Source organism: Phascolarctos cinereus, unplaced genomic scaffold, assembly GCF_003287225.1.
Source record: "Phascolarctos cinereus isolate Bilbo 61053 unplaced genomic scaffold, phaCin_HiC Scaffold_3;HRSCAF=262, whole genome shotgun sequence".
NCBI classification, from domain to species: Eukaryota; Metazoa; Chordata; class Mammalia; order Diprotodontia; family Phascolarctidae; genus Phascolarctos; species Phascolarctos cinereus.
The window spans coordinates 85,810,453-85,835,704 of record NW_027555736.1 but is presented as its reverse complement, the minus strand read 5'-3'; the positions used below and the strand labels follow the sequence as shown (position 1 = coordinate 85,835,704).

At 40.8% G+C, this 25,252-nt stretch overlaps 1 protein-coding gene across 1 annotated transcript in view; it reads left to right on the top strand.

The window, feature by feature from the left end:
* The window catches only part of HTRA1 (HtrA serine peptidase 1), a 70,976-nt gene that overhangs the window by 8,150 nt on the left and 37,574 nt on the right, over nt 1–25,252 (top strand). Inside the window, exons 2-3 of the mRNA XM_020979244.2 lie at nt 22,008–22,107; nt 22,610–22,814. Coding sequence (XP_020834903.1) covers nt 22,008–22,107; nt 22,610–22,814 — 305 coding nt within the window. The remainder of the gene's footprint in view (nt 1–22,007; nt 22,108–22,609; nt 22,815–25,252) is intronic.

Genomic DNA, 25,252 nt, shown 5'->3' with positions numbered 1-25,252 from the left:
CTTTTATCCCAAGGTTTTAATTCTATTTATAAATTAATCTCTTTTTTAGTTCTTGTATGCATACGCATAGCAAATTCCAGAACTTATTTCTTTTTATATTGAATAGCAGGACAGGAAGATTTACTTGAAGGAAGGGGGGATGGAGACTAGAAAAAGTTGGGAACTCTTATGGCCTGTGGGTGAACACAGAAATTAACAGGAAGTCATGATAATCATGATTCCCTGGTGGTCTTGGTTTACTTCTGGAATCTCTGGTAATTTCCAAGTTTAATAGTAAATTATTCAACAAGCATTTATTAAGCACCCACTGTTGTGCCAGGCATTGTGCTAGGTGCTGGGGAGATACATGCAAAGTGAAATAATACCTCCTCTGAAGGAACAATAATTGCTATTATTTATCTAGCACTTTAAGATTTTCAAAACATTTTATAAATATGATCTAAATTGATCTTAACAATGACCCTTATGAAGTAGGTGCTATTATTATCCCCCTTTTACAGATGAGGAAATTGAGACCACGTTTGCATGGCTAGTGTGTGGCTGAGACAGGATATGAACTCAGACCTTTCTGCCTCCAAGTCTAGCATTATCTGCTGTACTACCTGGCTGCCAGGAGAAGCCTGCATTCTAACCATAATGCATCAACATGTCTTGATCAGTCAGGACTTTGTGCATGATTTTCCAAGCTTTGGAAACCCTTTCTTGCTTGTTATGCAATAGAGTTCTGCAGAAAGAACAGTGATCCGCTTATAATAAGCTTCCTTTTCAGTTTTGTTATGGGGCTCATTGCATGGGAGAAGATTTGATGTGGACTTCATTTTTCTAATATTCTCCAAGAGCTGAGTCATCTTTGTTCCATGTAAATTGGAGGGCTTTCAGTAGGCTGCCAGGATATTAAATGGCTAATCAATTCTCAGTGGGGGGAGGGGAGATGATACTTACAGAAATTCCTGCCAGTTTTGATCCAACTGGAAAACGACTGCCATCTGGAGACTGTAGGAGAAAGTAGTAACATTCACTCACAATTTCTTGGCAGACAGGGAACCCCAAAGAGGAGATCCTTATTCTATCACACATCTCCCCAGCAGTAAATTCCTCATGGCAAGGTGTGGCAATAAGATGAGTAACATGTCAGGATTCCTACCATGAAGCATATGTGAATCAAAAGGTTAAATTATAAAATATTCCTGTTACTGGTGTGTCTTAGTGTCCTGGGGTTTTTTTCTTTCTTTCTTCTTCTGGATAGTGTGAGGTTTAATAGCCTGTGAGAGTCCTTGCTTTGTTGATTTGTCATTAGGTTGTCTCTCTCACATATGCTCAAAACTAGGAGTAGAATTAACCACGGTCATCCAGAAAGAGCCGTGATCAAAAAAGTTCATGAATCATTTATTATATTATATATATGGTATAGAGTTAAGGAGTTAGATCTGGGATCCAGCTTTAGGCTGGTTGACTTTGAGCAAGTCACTGTGGTATGAGAGGTTTGAACAAGAGAAATCTGAGGTCCCTTTTCAGCTCTAAAAATCCATGATCCAGTGAAAAGTCCCTCCATTTGACAGTAAGCTCTTGGCTGAGAATAAGTAGGGCCAAAGCCACAGACTTGTCAGCAAAAGAAGGAAGGGCATCATAGACATCATTTGGGAAGTTCCAACCTCAAAGTCCCTGAAGCTGTTTGCCTAGTGAGAGCTATGATTTTCCATGCAGTCTTTAAAAGGAGAAAAGGAGCTGAAATGGCTTTTAAAAACTTCCTTGACCTGAAAGAGTTGTAAAAAGCTATTGGTCTATGGGCCAACTCTGCCTACCCCCCACCCTTCCCCCCACTGAAAGTTCTAAGCTCAAAAAAATGTCACTGAACCATAATTACAGTGTTAGGCTGGAGAAGAACAATCAGCACAGGAATTATAATGAATGTAATAAAGTTAGTGAATCAGGGCAGAAATGTTTCAAGTTCTTCTATAACCTCATCAGCCTTTCTTTGGGACAAAATGACCAACCTCTTAAGTCACTGAAAGCCATGATGACCAATAAGAAATCAGTCTTAAACTAGAGCAACGGGTATAGGATAAAAGTCACTCTATACTCAGTTATTAAATCGTCTTCTCCAGCTTACAAGTCTTTCCAGTTAGTGGTTGTTCTTGACTTTGGAAAGACAAAATGTGGTATGATGATCTGTGGAAAGAAGAAGGCAAATCTCATTGCATGATGCTTTGGAGCAGGGTAGGGTTTGAATAGAATCAGAGAATGTTTAAACTGGAGGGGACCCTTAAGATCATTTAGTCCCACCCATTCATTTTACACATGGGGAAACTGAGGCCAGAGAAGGTGACTTGCCGAAGATCACAAAAAACTAGTGAGTGGTGGTTGTTGTTTGTCCTTCCTTTTTGAAGAGGACCAGTGACATCATGGGCAATGTCTTGAGCTGCACATGAATTGGATTTATGTGAGGCAGAGTTGCACAGTCATCAGCCCCATTCTCTCTTCCAAAGCCATCCAGTCCAGTGTCAATTGTCCAGTGAGTGGTAGAGGCAGTGTGAGAGCTTATATCTGATGGCTGCCTGTCTCCCAAGGCTTCTTCTGTTATACCAATGCAGGCATAAACTTGTTCAGAACAACTGTTTACTAAATGCAGTGGAAGAATATAGGACAAGTTTTTTTTTTCCTTCTTTCATCATCTTACCCTAAAAGTGGTTTTCCATTAAGGTCCCTGAAAGCAGTTTTTGAATTCAATGTTGCTAAGACTTTTCTCTTAAATAATTGGTTCTTATAAGGAAGAAAATGAATGTAGCATTAAAAATGAGAATATTTTAGAGAAGTGGGAATTATGCATCAGGTAGATAAAAATAACTGGACTTTTACAATTTGTTAAATCACAGAATGTTAGATATGCATGGGACTTTCAACATATTCTAAACCAATTTTTTTAAATATTTGGAAATTAATGCCTAGAGGGAGAAACAACTTGCCTATGGTCACACTAGGCAATAAAGTATGACCTTGTGTGACCTTGGGTAAGTCACTTAACTCTGTTTGCCTCAGTTTCCTCAACTACAAAATAGGGATAATAATGGCATCTACCTTGCAGGATTGTTGTCAGGATCAAAGCACTTAGCACAATGACTGACATATAGTAGGTGCTATATAAGTGGTTATCCCCTTCCCTTACCCTTAGTGGCATAGCAGGGACTAGAACCCAGATTTTCTGACCCCATTAGACTAAGGAGGTTGCTTCTACTACATCACCTTGGTTTTAATTGTTCCTGAGCTGATTACTTGAGCCAGAAATTACTTCTGGCATTTGCCTGCCTTTTGCTAACTTCCTCTTCCATTCCCTGCCTCCCCCGCCCCAGAACCTCACCTTGTTCCTTTCTAAATCTCTGTTTTCCCTGTCCTGAGGATATCTTATCAATCAAAACATTTTGCTTCCACTTGTACCTCTGGCTCCTCACCATTGCTGAGCTTCACTCTGACTCATTGGCTTTGTACTAACTGGAGAGGCAGCATGGAGGGTTCCAGGATGGGGAACAGATGACCTGGCTTTATCATTTACTACCTTGGTAACCTTTAGCAAGTCCCTTTAGCCCAATGGCTTCTGCTTTCTCATTTGTAAAATTAGTGGTTTGAATTAGATCAAGGGTTCTAAACATTTTTTGTGTATTGGACCCCATTAGCAGTCTGGGGAACCCTTCTCAGAATTGTTTTTAAGTGTATAAAATAAAATACATAGGATTAAAAAGGAAACTAATTATATTTTTTAAAAAGACTTAATTTATTTCCCATGAAAGTTCTTGGATCCCATGAAGTCAACCCACAGACCCCAAATTAAGAACCTTTGGATTAAGCAGCTTAGAAGTCTGTGCTCCTGTTATGTATCAGGCACTGATGTGAAGCCTGGTCATTCCCAGCATCACTCTGTCTGCACTGGACCCCATCCTTCGCAACACACCCCATTATCCCTAGTTTCTCCTCACCCCACTTGATCTAGGGTTCTCATTCCTTCATCCAAGTCACTGATCCTTACTTCCTCCAATCCCCTTAAGCAATTGATGTCTTTGGAGTTTAGGCATCCTACTCTGGGCCACTTCTCCTGAGGAAAGAGAATTCCAGAGGGAGGCTGTATGATTTTGGCAGAGCAGTCTCACAACAAGGAGTAGCCAGAGCAGGAAGACTGCTTAGCTGAGAAATCTGGGAAGGTCAGGAACCGAGCCAGATGCTTATCAAGGGGAAAGTTGATAGTGTTTTTGTGAACTGAGCTTTCAGCTGTTTCCCTGAAGATAATAATAGATACATCATGTTTGGCTGTTGGTGGAGATTTTTTAAAAGAACTTGTATGGGCAGACTTGATTTGAAAACTTAAAAATAATTTAGCCCAGAAAAAGGCTATTATATTAAAAGAAAACAGCAGTTCCCATCAGATACCTCCAATTACCCTGATGAGGAGAATGATATTGAAAGAGGGTCTGAGTCTTGATTTTAATTTTGCCCCTGGCTTTGGTTCTGTTCCAGTCTCTATGACTTTGGGCAAGTGTCTTCATGTCTCTTAGCCTGACTTCTTTCCTTTGTGATGTGGAGATAATGGCACCTCCTCTACCTGCCTCCAAAGACAGAGTTTCTGCAAGTACTTTTGAAGCCACAGACTGAGAAATTCAAGTTAGGTACTATGGTAATATTACTTTGGGTGCTTTAGCATCAAGGTGACAAGTAAAACTGAATGAATGAAAAAGCATTTTTTTATATACTGTGGACAGGAACTATAATAAGTGCTGAGGAAGCCAACAGAAGTGGTGTGATGGTCCTTGCTCCCAAGGAGGTCACACTCGAACTTGGGAAGAGAGGATATAAAAGAACATTCAGCTGTGTGGATGACAGAGGCTTGTAAGTCCGAAGAGCTCTGCAGCAGGGTCATTGGAAGCAAGACCCAGGGCTCCGTAGTTTTCCTCAGTATGTCACATGGGGTGAGGCAGGCCAGATGGCTTAGAGGCAAAAAGTCTTGGTGGTCCTCCATCTGACAGGAACAAGAAGAATGGGTCACTCCGGTCTCATCCAAGCCTTATGAGCAGTCAAACAGCCTAAATGGGTCCTTGGTGACTGCGGGAGGGGATGAAGGACAAAAACAAAACAAAACAAAAAACCAACCCTTTTGTGGCTGGAAAAACCAAGGGGACCGAAGAAATAGATCCAAGCTGTGGCTCATGTGTAGAGGTTTGCTGTCTGTCTGCCCAAGTTGCGTCTAGTTTTATTGATCCTGAGTTTTATTCTCAGGCTGTCCTGTTGAGTTTTTTGGTCCTCTTTCACCTGCTTTATGATCTCTTTTTTTAAGGTTTAGGCAGGGTCCCTGAATGAAGTATTCTTTTATGTCACCAAGTAAATGGTGGCAAGATTTACAGTCCAGTCCTACAGCTTGGCATGTGGCACATTTCCCTCACAGTAAGCACGCTAAGCTGTCTGTGTGACAGGACCAGAAAGAGAGATAGTCAGCACTACTTGGAGAGACCACTTTCCTCTCCTCTTTTCCCCATTTAAGTCATTGTACAGTTGTACCAAAAAAAAACCCCAAACCAAAAATCAAACAAACAAAAAAACCACTCGAGTTACCTTTTTAACCAAAATGGGTCATAAGTAGGACCAGAACAGAGTGGCCATCTTCAGCTTAATTGTAAAGATCTGTTGTCTGAAGTCCTCTGGCTGAGAGAACATCTCAGCATGGACCAGAGGTCCTATTTTTGCCATCCTCTCCCCAGGTCCCCACCCACCCCAAATCACCATGGAATTTACAGTTGCAGCCGTGATTAGGATGGGGACTGGTTTCTTGGACTTGCTTCTGTCTTTGTTTTTCTCCCTTCCCTAGACTGTTTTGGGATCAGACTTTGAATTGCAGCTGTTTTTGACCAGTTTCCTTGAAATTTAAGTCATGGGGCAGACAGATTGCAACCACTCTAGTTAAAAGTGAGGCAAAATGAGTCTTGTGGGGTGTATCCACTGGCTTGTTATTTCTGTAATGCACTAGACAAGTATTACTCCCCCCCCCCATCCCACAGCAGTAGTTTTTACACAAAAGACAATAGTATCCCCACTTCACACCTCATTATTTCTAGTGACAAATTTAAATCAGATTCTTCTGTGAGTCCCAGACTCTGTTTCCTGAGACATGACCCACAGGGAGAAGGGTGGCCAGAGCTCACTGGAGGAGGAGTTCTAGGCCAGACAACAGGTTCTATGTGCGTCTGCGCTGTTCATCTCTCCCAAAATAGCCCATTTGAAATGCAGCTTTCCTGGTTCATCATTTTCTCTTCCTCTCCCTCCCCCCATCCGATCTGGCCTTTTCTCCTTCAGCTTCTCACAATAATTCTTGTATTTAAGCACGACATCCCACAAAACAGGCTTTTCTTTTAGTAAACATCATCTTTGCTCTCACTGAATATGGCCCATTGCTTCTCTCTACCAGCTGCACAGTTAAAAGGGACCAGTGTCAGGTTGAAGTTAACATTCTAACCACTGTTCCTATTGTTCATGCATAGCCATCCCACCTCTGACCTCCTGGTTTTCATCCAGGAGGTCCATCTGCACCTCCACCTCTCCCCAGTTTCTTTCTTCATTCCCAGTTTCTCCTCCTTCTCCTTCCTTTCCTTTTCTCCAATCTCCTATTTTCTCTATCTCCTTTTATGCTCCGTATCTCAAGTCTTAGTTCCCACACTGACACAGACAGGCATTTCTTTGACCTATGAAGGCTAAGAAGGTTGCAGAACCTGAGGATTATAGCCGAGGGAGGCATTGTGGTTTAGTGAAAAGTGGAATGAACTTTGAATCAGGAAATCTGAGTCCTTGTAGTAAGGCAACGAATAAATGTTTCCGTTGAATGAGCTAACTTCTGAGAACTGTGAGGAAGTTGTATCACTCAGAGCTGAAGTTTTCTGTAAATGAAATAGGTTGAATTAGGTGATCTGAAATCTTGAGAATTACTGAATGGTAGAACTAGGAGGAGCCATAGAGCTCAGCTAGTTCAGCCTTCTTCATATTTCACTGAGGAGAAACCTGAGGGTCAGTCAGGGAAGGTCAGAGAGCCAGGAAGTGGCAGGGTTGGGACATGTCCAGTGCCTTTTGGGCTTTTTCTACTATACCGCACTGGTTAGTGAATCTCTGTTGAATGAATGAATTGAAGACAAAGATGGCAGACAAAGATGGTGTACTTACTGAGCCTGGTGTAATACAAAGAACATGAGACTTGGAGTCCAAAGTCCCCGGACTTCTAGGCTCAAGCTTGCCACTTGCTCTATGACTTTCATCTAACCAGTTTAGCTTTCTATAAACCTTGGTTTTCTCATCAACATAGTGGGATTAATAATACATTCACTGCACTGAGTGTGTCTCACAGGGTTGTTATGAGCATAAATTAGATAATATACATACATAAATCCATCCATCCATCTATGTAATGCTTTGCACCTATAAAACCATTAACTTAAATTCCTGGTAGAGTTCTAGAATATGCTATCAAAGGGATGATTAATAGACATCTAGAAAAGGAAGTAGTAATCATAAAAGGGGCAGCTATGTGGCACAATGGATAGAGTGCTGGAATCTGGAATCTGGAATCAGGAAGACTCGTATTCCTGAGTTCAAATCTGGCCTCAGATACTTACTAGCTGTGTGACAAGTGTGGGCAAGTTATTAAACCCTGTTTGCCTCAGTTTTCTCAACTGTAAAACGAGCTAGAGAGGGAAGTGGCGAACCGCTCCAGTATCTTTGTCAAGAACACCCCAAATGGGGTCGTGAAGGGTTGGATATGGCTGAAATGACTGAACAGCAATCATGAATGAGCCAGCATGAAGAACTAGTCCTACTAGTCTAATCTCCTTTTCTTTTTGGTGGGGAAGCCTAGGGAATTCAATAGAATTTACATAGATTTTAGCAAAGCACTTGATAAGCCTTTCATGCTCTGCTTTTGGAAAAGATGTTGAGATAGAGGCTAGATCAGATCCTGAAGATCTGTTTTTTTTTTTTTAATATTTTGATTACTGTATTGCCATATGGCTAATTTCCTTTGTATTTTATCTTATTCGTTTAAAAACATTGGCCTGAGATCGACAGAGTCCCTAGATTTCATCAGACTACCAGAAGGGTCTATGACACCCCAAAGAGGTTAAAAACTCTGTGCTAGGTGATAGTATAGTTTGGTGGAACTAGTTGAATAGCCAGACCCAAAGTGTAGTCATTAATAGTTTCGCATCATTAGATTTAGAACTAAGTTGCTAATTGAGTGCCCCAGGGACATGTGCTTGATCCTGTAATGTTTAAAATTTTTATCATTGAATTGGTTAAAGGCATGTATTGCATGCTTATAAACTTGCAGACGACATGAAAGTAGGAGGGATAACCATGTGTTGTGACACAGTCATGAATCCCCAAAGATCTTGACAAGCTAGAATGCTAGGTGGAATATGATATGATGAAATTAAATAAGGATAAAGATAAAGTATTGCATACAAAGTATGGAAACCATGGTGAGAGAAGAGTTATTTTGAAGAAGATCTGAGGGGTTTAGAGGACTGCAAGTTCTAGATGTTCAAAGTGTGATATGGTAGCTAAAAATCTAATGAAATTGGGTTCCATTGAAGGGGAGGCATAGTGTCCAGGACTAGGGAAGTAATAGTCTTGCTTTTCTCTGTACTTGTCTTTATCAGACTACATCTTATGTATTGTTTCTAGTTTTGGGTGCCATACTTTAAGAAAGACATTCACAAATGGGAAAATTTCTAGAGATGGACGATCAGGATTGTAAAGGCTTTTGAGGTCACAGCCACGTGAACAGGATCTGCTGAAGAAACTGGGTACATTTAACCTGGAGGACAGAAGTCTTGAGGGGAAATGATATCTCTTTTTGACTGTTTTAAGGACTGTCTTATGGGAAAGTATTAGAGCCATGCCTGGCTTCAGAAAGCAGAACTATAGGAGAAATAGAGGCAGTTTTTGGCTTCATATAAGGAAAAAACCCTTTGGAGCTCTCTAAAGTGAGTGGCTTGCCACAGGGGATGGATGAGTCCTCTCTCAATGGAGGTCTTAATGTAAAAGCTGTGAGTAGGTAGAGAAGATATAGGTAGAGAAGATTCTTTTTTAGGTATGGGTTGTACTAAGTAGATGGTCTCTGACTTATCTCCTAACTCGTGGAGTTAGTTAATATTAATAATGATGATGATAATAACTAGCATTTACACAGCACTTTACATAAGTTAACTCATTTGATCCTACAATAACCCTATAAGGTAGGTGCTATTATCATCACTCCCATTTTACAGATTAGGAAATTGAGGTACGGAGAGATCAAGTGACTTGCCTGAGGTCACACTACTATTTAAGTGTCTGAGGTAGGCTTCGGATTCAATTCTGGGCCTGAACTAGTATGGTGGTGTGAGTAGAGAAAGGGGATGGCTGTGAACCCATTTAGGAAGTAGAACTGACAACTGATTGGATGTGGCGGGTGTGAGTAAGTCTGAAAAGTGAACGTGATTCTATCTTGCAGTTTGGGTGGTTGAATGATAGGGACTTCCAAGGAGGAAGATAATGAATTTGGTTTTGGACATATTGAGATTGAGACACTAATGAAACATCTAGTTCACTTGGAGAGAAGAAATTGGATGGAGGTTAGGAGAGAGATGAAGGCTGAATACGTAAATTTGGGAGTCATTGACTAGCATTTTTTTGGGCCCTTGCTACATTCCAGGCACTGGGGGTACAAAGACAAAAATGAAATAGTCCCTGTCCTCAAGGAGCTTACATTTAATTGATCATGAAATCCATGGGAGTTTTTGGATTTCATTGAGAGAATGCAGAGCGCCTAGGACAGGGCCCCAAAGTATAAACATGTAGCAGTCGAGAAATGGATGATGATCCTTTAAAAGGAATTGAGAATTTGTCAGATGGGTAGACTGAGACCTAGTGTGACGGAGCCGTGTTGTGAAATGTCAGGGAGGAAGCAGTGTCCAGGAGTGAGGCTACCAGCAATGGGCCCTACAGAGAGGCCAAGGGCAAGGAATGAGAAAAAACACTGGATTTAGCAGCAAAATCATCGGTGGCCTTGGAGAAGGCAACTTTAGTTAAGTGGGGTGGACAGAAGCCCAAATGGAAGGGGAGAAGAGAAGTGAGTGGGAGGTGGTAAAGTGAAGTCAAGGAGGGTAGCCAGATTTTTTTTTTTTTTTTGCAGAATTTGGCTGTGAAGGGAAGGAGAGATATAGGACAAGAGCCAGAGGGGATATTAGGGTCAAGAGAAAGGTTTTTCTTCTTTTTATTTTAAAGATTGGGGAGATCCAGACATGTTTAGGAAGCAGGAAAGAATTTAGTGGATAAAATAAGATTGGAAATTAGGTCCCAACAGGGAGAGGGAACCTGGGTTGAGTGCAAGCTGAAATTGAATTGTCCAGAGTAAAAATTCCTTTAGCTGTCTGCAATACTTAGGGAGTACATAGGTCACCCTAAATTTCCCTGATGGGTCCCCGTGACCCATAGAACAATCCAAATGGATTGCTGTCCTCACTAGGACAAGCAGGTACTTTAAAAAGAAATCAAACAAACTGAAGCCTCAAAAAAGTGCGAGTTTCCTGGAAGGAATGAAAACTTTAGGTTTCTTTCAGCTTGGGACTTTTAGGCCCAGGAAGTCTTCCTTCCTTCCTTCCTTCCTTCCTTCCTCCCTCCCTCCCTCCCTTCCTCCCTCCCTCCCTCCCTTCCTCCCTTCCTCCCTTCCTCCCTTCCTCCCTTCCTTTCTTTCTTCCTTTCTTCCTTCCTTCCTTCCTTCTTTGTCAGAGACCCCTTTGGCAGGTTGGAGAAGCCTATGGGCTCCTCAGAACAATGTTTTTAAGTGTATAAAATAAAATACGTAGGATTACAAAGAGAAAACATCCTTAAGGACAAGCTACCTGGATCCATCAGGATGAAGTTTGTCATTTTTTATAACTTAATTTTATAACTTAATAATATTCTGTTTCACCTGTATACCACCATTTGCTTGCCCCAATTGATGGGCAACTACTTTAATTCTCATTCTGCTACAAAAAAGTACTGTTAAAACTAATTTGGTTCACTTGGAGACCTTCCTTTTGTCTTTGACCTTGAGGAGGTTCTGACTGACTTGGGGAGGGAAGGGAATACACATTTATATAGTTCATTGTGTTAATCATTTTTACAAATATTATCTCATTTGCTCTTCATGACAACCCTGCTATTATTATAACTCCCATTTTACAGTTGAGGAAACTGAAGCAAACAGAGGTTAAGTGACTTTCCAGGGTCACACAGCCAGTATTTGAGGTCAGATTCAAAATCAGGTCTTTTTAAGTCTGGGTCCAGCATTCTATCCACTGGGACAGGGAAGCCTCTTTTTCAGTCTCTAGAAGTTGCTGTTGAAAGGCAAATGTGTATTAGGTAGCTTGTGAAGAGATGGGGAATTAAAGGAATCTTTAGAAGGAATGAGCATGGTATAGTGAAAAGCACTGAACTGGGAGACTTGGGTTTTAGTGCTGGTGTTGGAACTACCTAGCACTGTAACCAACCAATCAATCAATAAACATTTATCAGGTATCTACTGTGTGTCAGACACTGTGCTAAGTAAGCTCTGGAGAGAACAGAAAGAGGCAAAATACAGTCTGCCCTCACGGAGCTTGCAATCTAATAAATGAGAAAGCCATTTCACTTTGGAGCCTCCCTCTCTTCCTCATCTGTAAAATGAAAGGGTTGGATTAGATTATTACACAAGTCCCTATCAATTCCAAAATCTTGTGATGGACTAAATCCTATAGGCCAGCTAGTCCAGGTCAGGAGAAAATAGTGGAGTGGTCCAAAGACCTTGAAATAGGAAGAAGGGGGTGGGATTTGAAAAGAAAAGGTACAGAAGCAGAGCTGGAAGAGTCATAGGGTAGATCCAAGATGGTGGCTCAAAAATGCACAGGCTAGAATCACCGGAGGATCAAAGTCTGTGGAGGAGCTGGTGGAAGAGTCAGGATTTCATAGGGTTGGTGCCAGGGACACTGGTGGGTTGGTGAGGGAACAGGCTATGATGTCAGAGTGGTTTGGATCAGAAGCTGAAAGAGTGGACTTGGGACCCAAACATAAAAGAATCTTGAGGACTCACTGAGAGTGATGACAGTCAGCACTTGGTTATTTAGTACTTTTAAACCTGAGCCGTCATCTGTAGCAGGAGTGGGGTGACTGAGATCTCTGAACCTCAGGTAAGAATACTACATCTGTTCTTCAACTTCCCCTTGCTAGCAACTCAGATTCCTTCAAAAGCCACCCAGTGGGGTTGTAATGGAAAACAATACAAAAAGAAGTCAGCAGGACTGGGAAGAGGCTGACAAGACAGATTTTTAAAAATCTTCCCTTAAAAGGTTGAAGGGGGGCAGGTAGGTGGCACAGTGGATGGAATAGGAGGCTTACAGTCAGGATCATCTTCCCGAGTTCAAACTGGCCTCAGACACTTCCTATTGGTGAGACCCTGGGCAAGCCACTTAACCCCATTTGCCTCAGTTTCCTCAGATGTAAAATGAGCTAGAGAAGGAAATGGCAAAGCACTCTAGTATCTTTGCCAAGAAAACCCCACATGGAGAGTTGGACATGACTAAAAAAAATGACTGAATAACAACAAAAAGGTTGAGGACTTTTGAAATACCTTTGGGCTGTGCAATTAAGAGATAATTGGCAATTTAGAGAGAGCAGTTTCATGCTAATGAGGCAAAAGTTCACTTTGCAAAGGTGCTGAAGTGAGGGAAAGGAGAGGAAGGGGAGATAAGGATTCTAGATGGATTTTTTTCCCCCAAGGAGTCTGACTGTAAAAGGGGAGACAGGTTGGGATAGGGGTAGGGTCTGGTGAGCGTTTTTTTAATGATGCCGGAGACCTAGGCAAGTTTGAAGGAAGCAGAGGAGCAAATAGAGAGAGATGAAAGATTACAGAGGAAGGGGATGATTTCGGGGTTGAAATGCCTAAAGGAATAGGAGAGAATGGGATCAGGGGAAAGTAATAGCGATATGATCAGAGAGAAACATAAAGGACCAATAAGTTCCCCCTTCCTAATTTCCTGCTTCTCTTCCAATTATTTACTTCATTCTGTAATACTTGAAAAGACTTGGTATTTCATCAGTGTGAGGACTTCTCCACACTAAGGAAGACCATCTTCATGGGTTGCCTTGGCCAAAAATCTTCTTCATTTGGACTCTGACCTTTTTGCGGAGTAAAAGTGCAGTGTGTGTGTGTGTGTGTGTGTGTGTGTGTGTGTGTGTGTTTTATTTCTTCCAGAAGCACACATTCATTTCCTGATTACCACATCACTGATTGCTTTTCCCTTATGTGCAGAATGCTTTGGGTCTCAGGCATAATGTAAGTCAATTTAGAATTCAAACATATTCCTTATAAAACTCCAGGGATAGGAGGCTTGTCCCTAGGATTGACATTGATGAATTTATGTAGTTGACTGATAATTTATAATGAGAATAGAGAATCCTCAGTGCTTTCTTCAGAATGAAAGCTAGCAATTAGTAAATTCAAAAGACTTAGATAATGTGGGCATCTTAGCTTATTATGTTGGATCATTTGAGCTCTCTCTGGCTGTGGGGAGTTTAAAATTCTGTAACCACAAACATATGTTTATGTGGTATGTGATGTGAGTTTTCCCTATCCAGAAAGTGACTTGTCTCAGTTGCTGCTTAATGTTTCATAGAACAAATTGTTAGATGCTTTCTATTAATGATAATGATGACGTTAGTCTTTTGTCTAGATTCAGAGTAATCTTAGCTCTTAATCATTGAATATTTTATCATCTCCTTTTTCTATAGGTACTTATTGTGATACCTCAAGGGATTCATGACGTAATTGTTTTAGCTACTTCTTTCTTTGGTTTAGGTTGCAAACCCATCCATGCCTCATCCTAGTCTACACTTGTCCTTCTCACAGTCTCCTATAAAGGATCCACCCAATATTCCTTTATGTTCCTCAAACAAGGTACTTTGTCTCCCAGCTCCACACCTTTTCAATGACAGTCTCCAATGCCTGGAATGCTCTCCCTCCCCAGCTCTGCCTCCAGGCTTCCCTTAAGTCTCAGCTAAAATCTCACTTGCTATAGGAAGTCTTTTTGCAGCCACCCTTAGTATTGGCTCTTTCCCTCTGAAATTGCCTTCCATCTACCTTGTATACATCTTGTATATACATAGCTGTTTACGTGTTGTCTCCCTCCTACTCAGAGCTCCTTGAAAGCAGGAACTGTTTTTGCCCATCTCTTTATCCTCAGCACTTAGCAAAGTGACTGGAAAGTAGCTGGTGTCTAATAAATACTTGTCGGCCAACCTACTGAAGCTAGAGCCTTTCCTCTGTGTGGCTACCAGTGTGACACTTGGCCTGTCCAGCCATTGTCTCCTACTTTTGCTGTCTAACTAGCACATTTCCTTTTCAAATCAATCATTGTCTTTGATGACTTTTGCAGCACCTCTGACCTTCAGGTCGTCTAGGGGCACTCAGAGATGCCGTGTGGTTTTGGAGCATTCAGAAGGTACAGTTGTTGCCCTCCAGTTGGGTGTTCCATTAATAATAACATGATGTGATATTGGCTCAGTTCTAATCAAAATGGCAGAGGAAAAGTGGGTCTCTCCCTTTATGGAGGTACCTCTGTATAACACCAAAGTGCTTCTCTTTGGCCACCCCTCCCCATGTGTGTTTTCATGTGTAAGAATGTAATGTCTTTGAGATCAGGAACTGTTCTTTTTCTCTTTATATTTGTATCTTCAGCCTTTAGCACAGTGTTTGGCACGTAGTAAATTTTTTTTTTTAAATTAATTTATTTGTTTTTAGTTTTCAACATTCACTTCCACAAGATTTTGAGTTCCAGATTTTTTTCCCCATCTCTCCCCTCCCCCCACCCCAAGACTTTGTGCATTCTGAATATCCCTTCCCCCAATCTGCCCTGTCTTCGATCCCCCCCCCCCATCTCCTTCTTCTTCTATTCTCCTGTAGGGCAGGATAGATTTCTATACTCCATTGCCTGGATATCTTATTTCCCTTGTATGTAAAAGCAATTTTTAACATTCATTTTTAAAACTTTGAGTTCTGAATTCTCACCCTTCTTTCCTCCCCATCCACCCTCATTGAGAAGGCAAGCAATTCAATATAGGTTATACATGTGTAGTCATGCAGAACACTTCCATAATAGTCATGTTATGAAAGACTATTTCCCTCCATCTTATCCTGTCCCCTGTTATTCTGTTCTCTCCTTTGACCCTGTCACTTTTCAAGTGTTTGCTTCTGATTACCCCTCCCCCAATCTTCCCTCCCTTCTATCATTCTCTCCTCTCTTACCCCTTCCCCCCCCTATTTTCCTGTAGAGTAAGATAAATTTCCATACCAATTGAGTGTGTATGTTATTCTCTCCTTAAGCCAAATCTGATGAGAGTAAGAGTCACTGATTCCCTCTCACTTCCCCCTCTTTACCTCCACTGAAAAAGCTTTTTCTTGCCTCTTTCATGTGAGATAATTTACCCCTTCTACCTTTCCCTTTCTCCTTCTCCCAGTACAATCCTCTGTCACCCCTTAATTTTATTTTTTATATATCATCCTTTCATATTCAACTCACTCTGTGCCTTCTGTCTATGTGTATATATTCCCTCCAAATACCCTAATACTTAGAAAGGTTTCATGAGTTACAAATATCATCTTTCCACGTAGGAATATGAACAATTCAACTTTAATAGGTCCCTTATGATTTCTCTTTCCTGTTTACCTTTTCATGCTTCTCTTGTCTTGTATTTGAAAGTCAAATTTTCTATTCAGCTCTGGCCTTTTCCATCAAGAATGTTTGAAAGTCCTCTATTTCATTGAATATCCATTTTTCCCCCCTGAAGGATTACATTCAGTTTTGCTGGGTAGATGATTCTTAGTTTTAATCCTAGCTCCCTTTGACCTCCGGAATATCATATTCTAAGCTCTCTGATCCCTTAATGTAGAAACTGCTAAATCTTGTGTTATCCTGATTGTGTTTCCACAGTCTTTGAATTTTTTTCTTTCTGGCTGCTTGCAATATTTTCTCCTTGACCTGGGAACTCAGGAATTTGTCTATAATATTCCTAGGAGTTTTCCTTTTGGAATCTCTTTCAGAAGGTGATTGGTGGATTCTTTCAATTTCTATGTTACCCTCTGGTTCTAGAATATCACATAGTAAACTCTTAATAAATGCCTTTTCATTCACTTATTCATGGACGACTCCTTCTTCCTCCCCACCCCTGTCCCCTTTAAAAAAAAATAGATTTCTGCTATCTTCATGAGATGGAGAAGGTAGATTTTGTTCTACTTAAAAATCTACCCCAGTTACTAAAGTTTACAAGTGGTGGAGTGCTCTTTAAGTCTGGTTAATATTATTATGATCTAAAACTGTGTTTCTTAACATTTTCTCTAACATAGACTACCTTCCTCCCTGCCTGCTCTGGCAGCCAGGGGAAACTAGGGTACCTTTCCTCAAAATAATGTTTTTAAATGCACAAAATAATAAAATATATTATAGAGGAAACCAATTATATTGAAATGGAATCATCAAAAAATTAAAAAAAAAACACTTCACCAATTCATGATTAAGAATCTCTGACCCAAACTAATGATGATAGCTGCTGTTTCATTTTATGCTTTGCAGAATACTTTCCAATATAGCAACTCTATGAGGCAGGTGAGAAAAATAAACTGGAGCTTAGAAAAAGTAGGTGACTTAAGATGTACATACTGCTAGTAGATGTTACAGCCAGAATAGGAACCCAGGTCTTCTGACTCTAGACATCCAACCAATGTTCTTTCTACCTTATCTTAAATTGATAGTAACTGTGATGAAAGATAAATTTTCCTGTACACAAGGGAAGGGAGGCATCATTAGTATTTTTTTTTTTAGTTCAGAGCAAATAGACATATATCTGCTATGCTGCTTCCCTGTAAAAGACATTGGCAACCTAGGCAAAGTGCTTAAAGGCAGGGCAAGAGCCACTGTGGGCTGTCAAAGAGACTTTCTTAAGGCACATGTCTGATTATGCAGTACTCTAACTCAATAAACCTGTTACTTCTGAGTCAGGTACAAACCCTTTTTTTAAAAAACTTTTAACAACTCAATTAAAACCTACATTTTTAGCCTGTTTTCCCTTCTTGATCTCAATCAAATCAGCCTTCTTTTTATCACCCACACAGAGGAGGCCATCTCTGGCTCTGTCCCTTCCTTTGTCCAGGTTGTCTCCCATGCCTGGAATGTACTCACTCCTTTTAGAATCTCTAGTTTTCTTCAAAGCACAGCTCAAGAGCTATCTTTTATACGAGGCAGGGTTATAGTTCTGGCAGGATATCAATCCTTGTGGAATGCCCAGTAGGTGGCTGGAATAACAAGACTGAAAATTTGGAGGGAGGAAGTATTCAGGGCTAGAGATAATAAGGACACAAGAGTCAGTTGTTTAGAGGTGATTCTTGAAGCCCTGTCCATTCACCACCCCTGAACCCTAGCATGGGCTCAGACATAGGATACTACAATTCTCTTGACACAGTTTCCAAAGGGAGAACAACCACCAGACCGTCCAAACCCACACAAGACATACATCCAGGGTGCCTCACTACAGTGAGAGTACTGTCCTGACCTGCCTCCAAGCCACATCTGACTGCTCCTTTGTTCACTCTACCCGTGTCTCTCACCCCAGCATTGGAGTGACCACTTTTGTCCAAAGATGCTTCAATAGCATTCTCTATGTCTGCTTCCCTTAAAAATCTTAGCCCTTGGAAGCAAGGGCAGGGAAGCCAGTGTGAGCTGAGCCGCCTCACCTCAGCTGCTCTCTGTCACCAGGACATGGTGGTAGAAAGCTTGCCAGGGCAGTTTCCAGTGCCTGGTTTCCTTTCTTCTTTCCTACCCTCCAAGCCTTGCTCTGCTTCCTCACCTCTCCCACTCCACTCTCCAGACTTAAGATGAGGAAACTGAATCCTGGAGATGTTAATTGACTTGTCTTCCTCTTCAGCTTTAGGAAGTTTATTTTAGACAAACAGTTACAAGTTCAGTCACAGTCAGTCTGAGCCCCCAGTTGGGAAAATTCCTAGCATGTAGGCAGAGGTTGGGCTTTCTGCCTAACTTTAACATTTATATCTATCTCTAGTTCATCCCTAGCCTCTTTGTGGTTGAGGGAAAATTCAGTTTACTGGAAACATTTGAGTAATCAAGCAGCTGATTATATTGTAGTGTCTGTGGATAGACAGATACTAGAAGGGAAGATGAGGAAAGAGGAGACATTTTCTTGGACCCTGGCCTGAGATTCTGGTACAGCCCATGATCTTCTTTGATATCTCCCTTCTCTGACACATCTCAGTCATACTTTTGCTCCTCAAAGGTGTGTTGGAAAGTCACATGCTCTAATTTATGGCATTCCTCCTCCTTCTAGCTAACTCCATGGAGTAGGACCCGTGCTGGACCCAGAGGAAGCACCCAAATCCTCCAGCTTGTTGGAATTTAGACTCTGTTTCTCTTCATCCAATGGCTTTCAGATACTTTTTCACATTTAATTTAAGGTCATTTGATTGATTGACATGTATTCTCACCTTACAGTTAAGTTATCTGAGCTAAAATGGGGGGTTGCTTTTAATCCCATCCTTAAACATATAAGCGTTATAACTGGAGTAGTTATCAAACACTGAACAAAACTGTTTCTCTAAAAAAACTTTTCATTCCAAATGATTTCAAAGTATGTCAAACTTCTTTGCTCTACTATTTTGCTATTAATTGTGTTTGAGCCTGAAACATCAGTAAATTTCCTTTTCTCAGTTCATTGATATTATGCTTTATCATCTGCTTGATAATACCTCTGCCAAGGTTTGTCAGCTACTATATAATTTTTTTTTTAATCTGTAGTTGGGCTTTTGGAAGTTTTATCATTTAGACTTTCTTTTCTGTTTGCCTGTTGTTTCTTTCTGTAATAATTTAACATTATCGTGTCCAATACTGAATTACACACTGAAGTGTGCTGATCCAGTTTGAACAGGTTCTCCAGAGCTGATTGTTAAATTTTCACTGTGAGCATTTATGTCTCAGAAATCATCAAATGCTGCAAATCAGGTCTTGATTTATTTTTTTTTAATTGTCCAGATTTAAGAAAGTGATGGAAAAAATTCAGATTAAACTTAAAAGTGTGTCTTGGTATGTACCCTTCCACCCCTAAAACCTGGTTGTTTGACATTTAACAGCATATACATGCCTCATATCCAGTAAGGAGATGGAGTGGAGGATAAACACAGGCGCAGGATGTTAGACTCTTAGAGTCTATCTGTAGAGGTCATTATCCTTAGAGGTCATCTAGTCCCAACTCTATATTTTATAGATGAGGAAAATGAGAACCACATGTTGGATCAGGATACTTACTGACCTTCTTGGGGAGTTGGGGCAGAGCTTGGCTAAGACTGGAAAGATCATACTGCCTCTCCAATTAGGGCTGTGTTTTACCCTAATTGGAGTTAATTAAGTGGATTTGGACTACAGCAGCTAGGTGGCACAGTGGATAGAGTGCTGGCCCTGGAGTCAGGAGGATCTGAGCTCAAATCCAGCCTTTGACACTTACTAGCTGTGTGACCTACAATTGGTCAAGTCATTAACCTGTTTGCCTCAGTTTTCTCATTTGTAAAATGAGCTAGAGAAGGAAATGGCAAACCACTCCATCATCTTTGCCAAGAAAATGCCAAAGTCACAAAGTACATGACTAAACAACAATTGGATTTGGAGTAGTGGGAAGTTGAGGAATCGCCTCAGTTGGAAACAAAGCTCCTGGAGACATGCTCTAGGCCTCTTTTCTGATTTGTAAATGTGTCCTAGAATCACTAAATGATCTCTATGTCCCTTCCAGCTGTATAAATTCTACAAACTTAAGGGTCCCCTCTCCCCTTTTTTGCTCCACATTGGATTCTAGTGTGGCAGTTTTACAAGTGTTAATGTAAAAACAAACAAACAAACCCAATGTGAAGTGTTTGAACTCATTCCTTGGGCAGGAAGGTCTGGATATTAGAAGGATGTGGCTCTCGGAGGTGTCTTTATCACAGAATTCCAAAAACCCTAGTGTCTTCTAGCACTCCTTCAGCCTTAGTGGAGTTAAACCTTCTTCCTTCTTTTCCCCAAAGAAGCAGGACCTAAGAAAGCCTCTAATGTATTTACTTGCAAATTTCTCTGGGTTAGTCTTTTCCAAACCTTGTTTACAGAAGGAATATTTCCATTCCCTTTATTTATATTGCCCTCCAACAGGACAACCTAAGCAGCTTGCAGACGGAATAAGTGGAAATACCTGGAAAAATAGAGAGAGAGGAAATCTAGTCAGTCACAAGGAGCAAATGTGGTAGAACTGCTGGTTTCCTGGGCCTTGTTCATCTTCCTCTTTCTACATCATCTGGGTATGAGTTGTGAGCAGTTGGGGACTAGAAACCAGGAAACTTGCAGGACCTTGGCTAGATCTCTCACTGTTCTGGGTCTCTTTTCCCATCTTTAAAATGGGAGCCATAACATTCACTCTGCCTATATTTCAGTGATCTTTTAAATGTAAAGTCCCCTAATGAGAAGAAGAATTTTGAAAGGCTAAAAAGGGTTACTTCGATTTTAACTGCTATTAATTGGACTTTTATCATAGCACTTGACTTACATGGTTTTATTTCTTTTTTTGGAGGGGGAATATACTTTTAAAAAAAGTGATTTTAAAAGTAAAAAAAAAAAGTTGAACCTTCCCTCCCCTGCAAAAGAGAGACCTGTTTTGTTCATGGAGTCAGGCAAGAGACGTCTTGCCAACAAGAAGGTAAACAAAAAAGAGATACCACTTGGGTCCCTGAGAGATGCCAGAGAAGGCTCTTCCCTGAAAAAAGGAAGATGGATGCTTCAGACCCTGGCAGCAAAGCTTTGGACAATGACTCTTTGAGGAAACAATTCCTACAAAGGTTTCTCTGTTGCTGGAAGGGACTGCTGATGTGCAGCTGGGATGACTCAGCGGCACTCCCAGATGTCCAGAGGTTTTGTAGGTATCCCAGCATCTCTGTTAATAGCTGCTCACAGCACAACAATAGGAGCAGTGACACGTGGGTGCTAGTAGGAGAAAATCCTACCCTTTCCACCCCTTTTCTCCCCAGTAAAAGTGATTGTGAAATTGAGAGTCTTCCTCGGAGGTAAGGAGGTAGGGAAGTGTCTGTCTATATCAAGGTAGAAATGCAGGGTCCTCAGTTTTTTCAGATTTTAATTAAATTTTTTTTTGATGATTTTTGTTTATTTTTCAGTCTTGTCCAACTCTTTGTGATGCCATATAGGGTTTTCTTGGCAAAGATACTGGAGCGGTTTGCCATTTCCTTCTCTAGCTTATTTTACAGATGAGGAAACTGAGGCAGAGTGAAATGACTTGTCTAAGGTCACACAGCTAGTGTCTGAGGCTGGATTTGAACTCGGGAATATGAGTCTTTCTGACTTGCGTTCTATCCACCTGCCCCAGCTTACTTATTTTCTATAAAGCATACATCATCTCTCATTGGAACCATATCAGAAGCATCACCAGCTTTCGTCGGCCTTCTGCTTATCTCTAGCTCATTTTCTTCCCCTTTTCAGAGGTCAAAGGGAGTGCATGAGGTAGGGGTTACAAAGTGAGTCTACAAAAGTCTGAAAGTTACAAGATAAGTGCTAAGGAGCTATTGGTAGATGGGCATAATTGTAGGTCAAAGTGGCTTGTGGGAACCCCAGCTATCACATTTTTGTGGAGAAAAGATAGAGAAGAAGGAAGCCCAGAATAGCAGTTAAATTTACTAGGTTCCGTTACCATATTAAAGCAGGATTCATTCCTCGAGAGTTATTTCTGTTGGGGAGAATGTTCAGGGTATTGTGCTGAGAAGTACAAAAGATTTCTTTCCTCCTTGGGAATTTCAGAGATCTCAGCTGGTAGTTTTGGCTGCTCGTGTATAACCCTTGTCTTCGGACAGCCAAAGCATGGAATTGTTAAGTGTCTCTTTCCATTTCTGTTTCCAGGGCAGGAAGATCCCAACAGCTTGCGCCATAAATACAATTTTATCGCAGATGTCGTGGAGAAGATTGCTCCCGCCGTGGTTCACATCGAGTTGTTTCGCAAGTATAGCGAGCGTTGCATTCTTATATCTCCATGGGGGCTTCCACTCAATACACACACTTCAGTTGAATGTTGTAGTTGAGTTACTTATGAGATTAGAAAAATGCTTAAACTGTCATTTAATATACATTATTATATATATGTATACACACATATCATATGTGTGTATGGATGTACGCACATACACACAAATATCCTTGAGGGAAGACAGATGAGGGTTTTCAATCAGGAAGCTTTTCTATGTGATCTCTCTAAAAAGACCCACTGTTCTAGATTTTTTTTCCCTAATAAAATTTCTAGTAGTTCTTGCCCTGGAAAGTCCCCTAAACTTTTATTGCATGGGATTTTATTTTAATCCATTAAAACATTGGTATAAAATTAGGTTGCTGCGTTTCCAAATATTTGAAATCACAGTTATAGGAAACGTATTAAAGAGCCAAGAAGTTCATGGTTGGGCAGTCTGCTTTGAGGCTCTGTGGGCATAGCCGTTTGCTTTGTGTTTCAGGCTACCCTTTTCCAAGAGGGAAGTTCCAGTGGCCAGTGGGTCCGGATTCATTGTGTCTGAAGATGGCCTGATTGTTACCAATGCCCACGTAGTGACCAATAAACATCGGGTTAAAGTAGAGTTGAAGAATGGGGCTACATATGAAGCCAAAATCAAGGATGTAGATGAAAAGACGGACATTGCGTTAATTAAAATTGACTACCAGGTGAGTCTCCTAAGCTGTAATTACTCCGTATCTGGCCCATAATACCTTTCTTTTGAGATTTAAGGGGTGAATAGGTTTGCAGAAGGGGATTTCTGCTGTCTTGCTGGCCACATTGCTAACAGCATCCATTTTCACAATTATATCTAAATTGTTTAATGAGCCGCCATGCTCAAGAAATTCATCAGTTGCTGGCCAGTTTGCTTTGGTTGTTGGGTAGCAGACCCAGTCCATTTCTCAGACCATCCTTGAAGCTTTTCAAGCTTGGTAATATCTCTGGTAGCTAATACTTCACTAGCACAGCTCTTTTTAATTCACAGTTATCTCCATATCACAATGAGTTATCGTTATAGTATCCTAGTAGAGCTGGAGTTTCTGAAAACCATTTATGCTCTAATAGTTTACATACAGTGGCAAATGAGGTAACCAGCTTTGTAATTGTGCTACATGAATGCCAGCTATCGTCATGATTTTCATTGTAGTATAAATCCCCATATAATCTTATTTATTGTTGATTTGCTTTGTTTTTTTCCATGAAAGGCAGAGATAGAGGTTAGTCAGCCCCTGCCTTGAAGGACCACAGATTCTGAATTGGTGGAGTCTGTCTTATGGAGGCAGAAAGGCTTGAGAATCAGGAGACGTAGGTCCCTAGCTGAAGGTCTTGTACTCTCTCTGAGTGAACTTAGCCTTTCTAAGAGTCATTTTCCTCATCTGTAGAGTTTGAACTGGCTCCCCTTCCAGCTCTATCAGGCTGTGATTCTGTGGCTTGATGTATTTGGGGCATACTTGCATCTCCACAGAGAGTGCATGCTATAACATTCTTTGAACAATCATAGTACATGGTGTTCTGGGCTCTGTATCAAATGGGAAATTAGGCACTTAATAATAATAGGTAGCATTTATATGCTGTCTACTAGCCTGTGCTATATACTTAACAAATATTGTCTCATTTGATCATCCTAACAACCCTGAAAGGTGGGTACTATTATTCTCTCTGTTTTCCAGTTGAGGAAACAGAGATTAAATGACATGCCCGAGGTCACACAGCTAGTGTCTGAGGTGGCATTTGAGCATAAGTCTTTCTGACACCAGGTCCAGCACTCTATTCATCATACCAACTAACTCGGGGTGGGGAACCTGAGGCTGGTCACGTATGACCCTCCCGGTCCTCGAGTGCAGTCCATACTCGAGGACCTAGAGGGCCACATGTGACCTTGAGACCACAGGTTCCCCACCTCTGACCTAACTATTCAAATTAAGCCAGTTTGAAACTAAGAGAAGATTGAGATCACTACCCGGGGAAATCATAGTCATAGGTTGGGAAGGGACCCTGACGCCTATTGCACTTGCATTCAGACTTACCCTGGATATATCAGCAGTAGAGTCTAAAACTTTCAGGAGTGTGTAGGCTTATTTAGTGCCTCCTGTAAAAAAAATAACATTGGAAACATTTCCCTCTAGGAATGACATCATGAGCTATTTGTTCAAAGGTAAAATCCTACTTGAATTGAATTATTTTTCCCAACTGCAAGTAAAAAACAATTTGTAAACATTTGAATTACACTCTTCTCCCTCCCACCCTCCCTCTTCCCCTCCTTGAGACAGCAGACAACTTGATATAGGTTACAAGTGTGCAGTCATGCAGAATGTATTTCCATATTAGTCATGTTGTGAAAGAAAACACAGACCACCTCAAAAACACCCCATGAAAAAAATAAAGAAAGTGAAAATAGTATGCTTTGATCTATGTTTGGACTCCATCAGTTGTTTCTCTGGAGCTGAATAGTGTTTTTCATCATGAGTCCTTTAGAATTCTCTAGGCTCATAATATTGCTGAGAATGGCTTAGTCGTTTAATCACAATTCAGTCTTGAGTTTTTCTGTTCTATTTACCTTAAAAAGCTGTATAGATATGAGTGGCTGTTATTTGTAAATGTTGCCGTTTCAGCAGATTGGCAAGAGATATGCACTTTTTGCCCTTTTTTAAAAAAAGAAAAAGAACAAAAACCTGTCTAAAGCAGACTCATTCTTTCTGCCACTTTCTTACCACTAGAGTGAGATAGTGATCTGGCATAGGCCTATGGACGCCTCTCAACAAAATCAATCTGTCTGTGAAGTTGCTGGTAATCAGTGAGGTGGTTATGGACGCGTATAATCGATATATTGTACATGTTGTATCTCCTTGGATGGAATATCAGATTCTTGAAAACAGGGACGCTCTAAATTTTGTCCTTGTATCACCCAGACCCTGGCACATAGTAGGAATGTTTGTTGGTTGAGTGGGTGGCAATAATTTGTAGTAACAGTGATAGGTAGTAACAGTAATAGATGGCATTTATATTAAACTTGAAGGCTTGCAAAGTACTTTTCACATGTTATCTCATTCATTTCTCACAACAACCATAGGAGGTGGGTAATATGATCATCCCCATTTTAAAGATT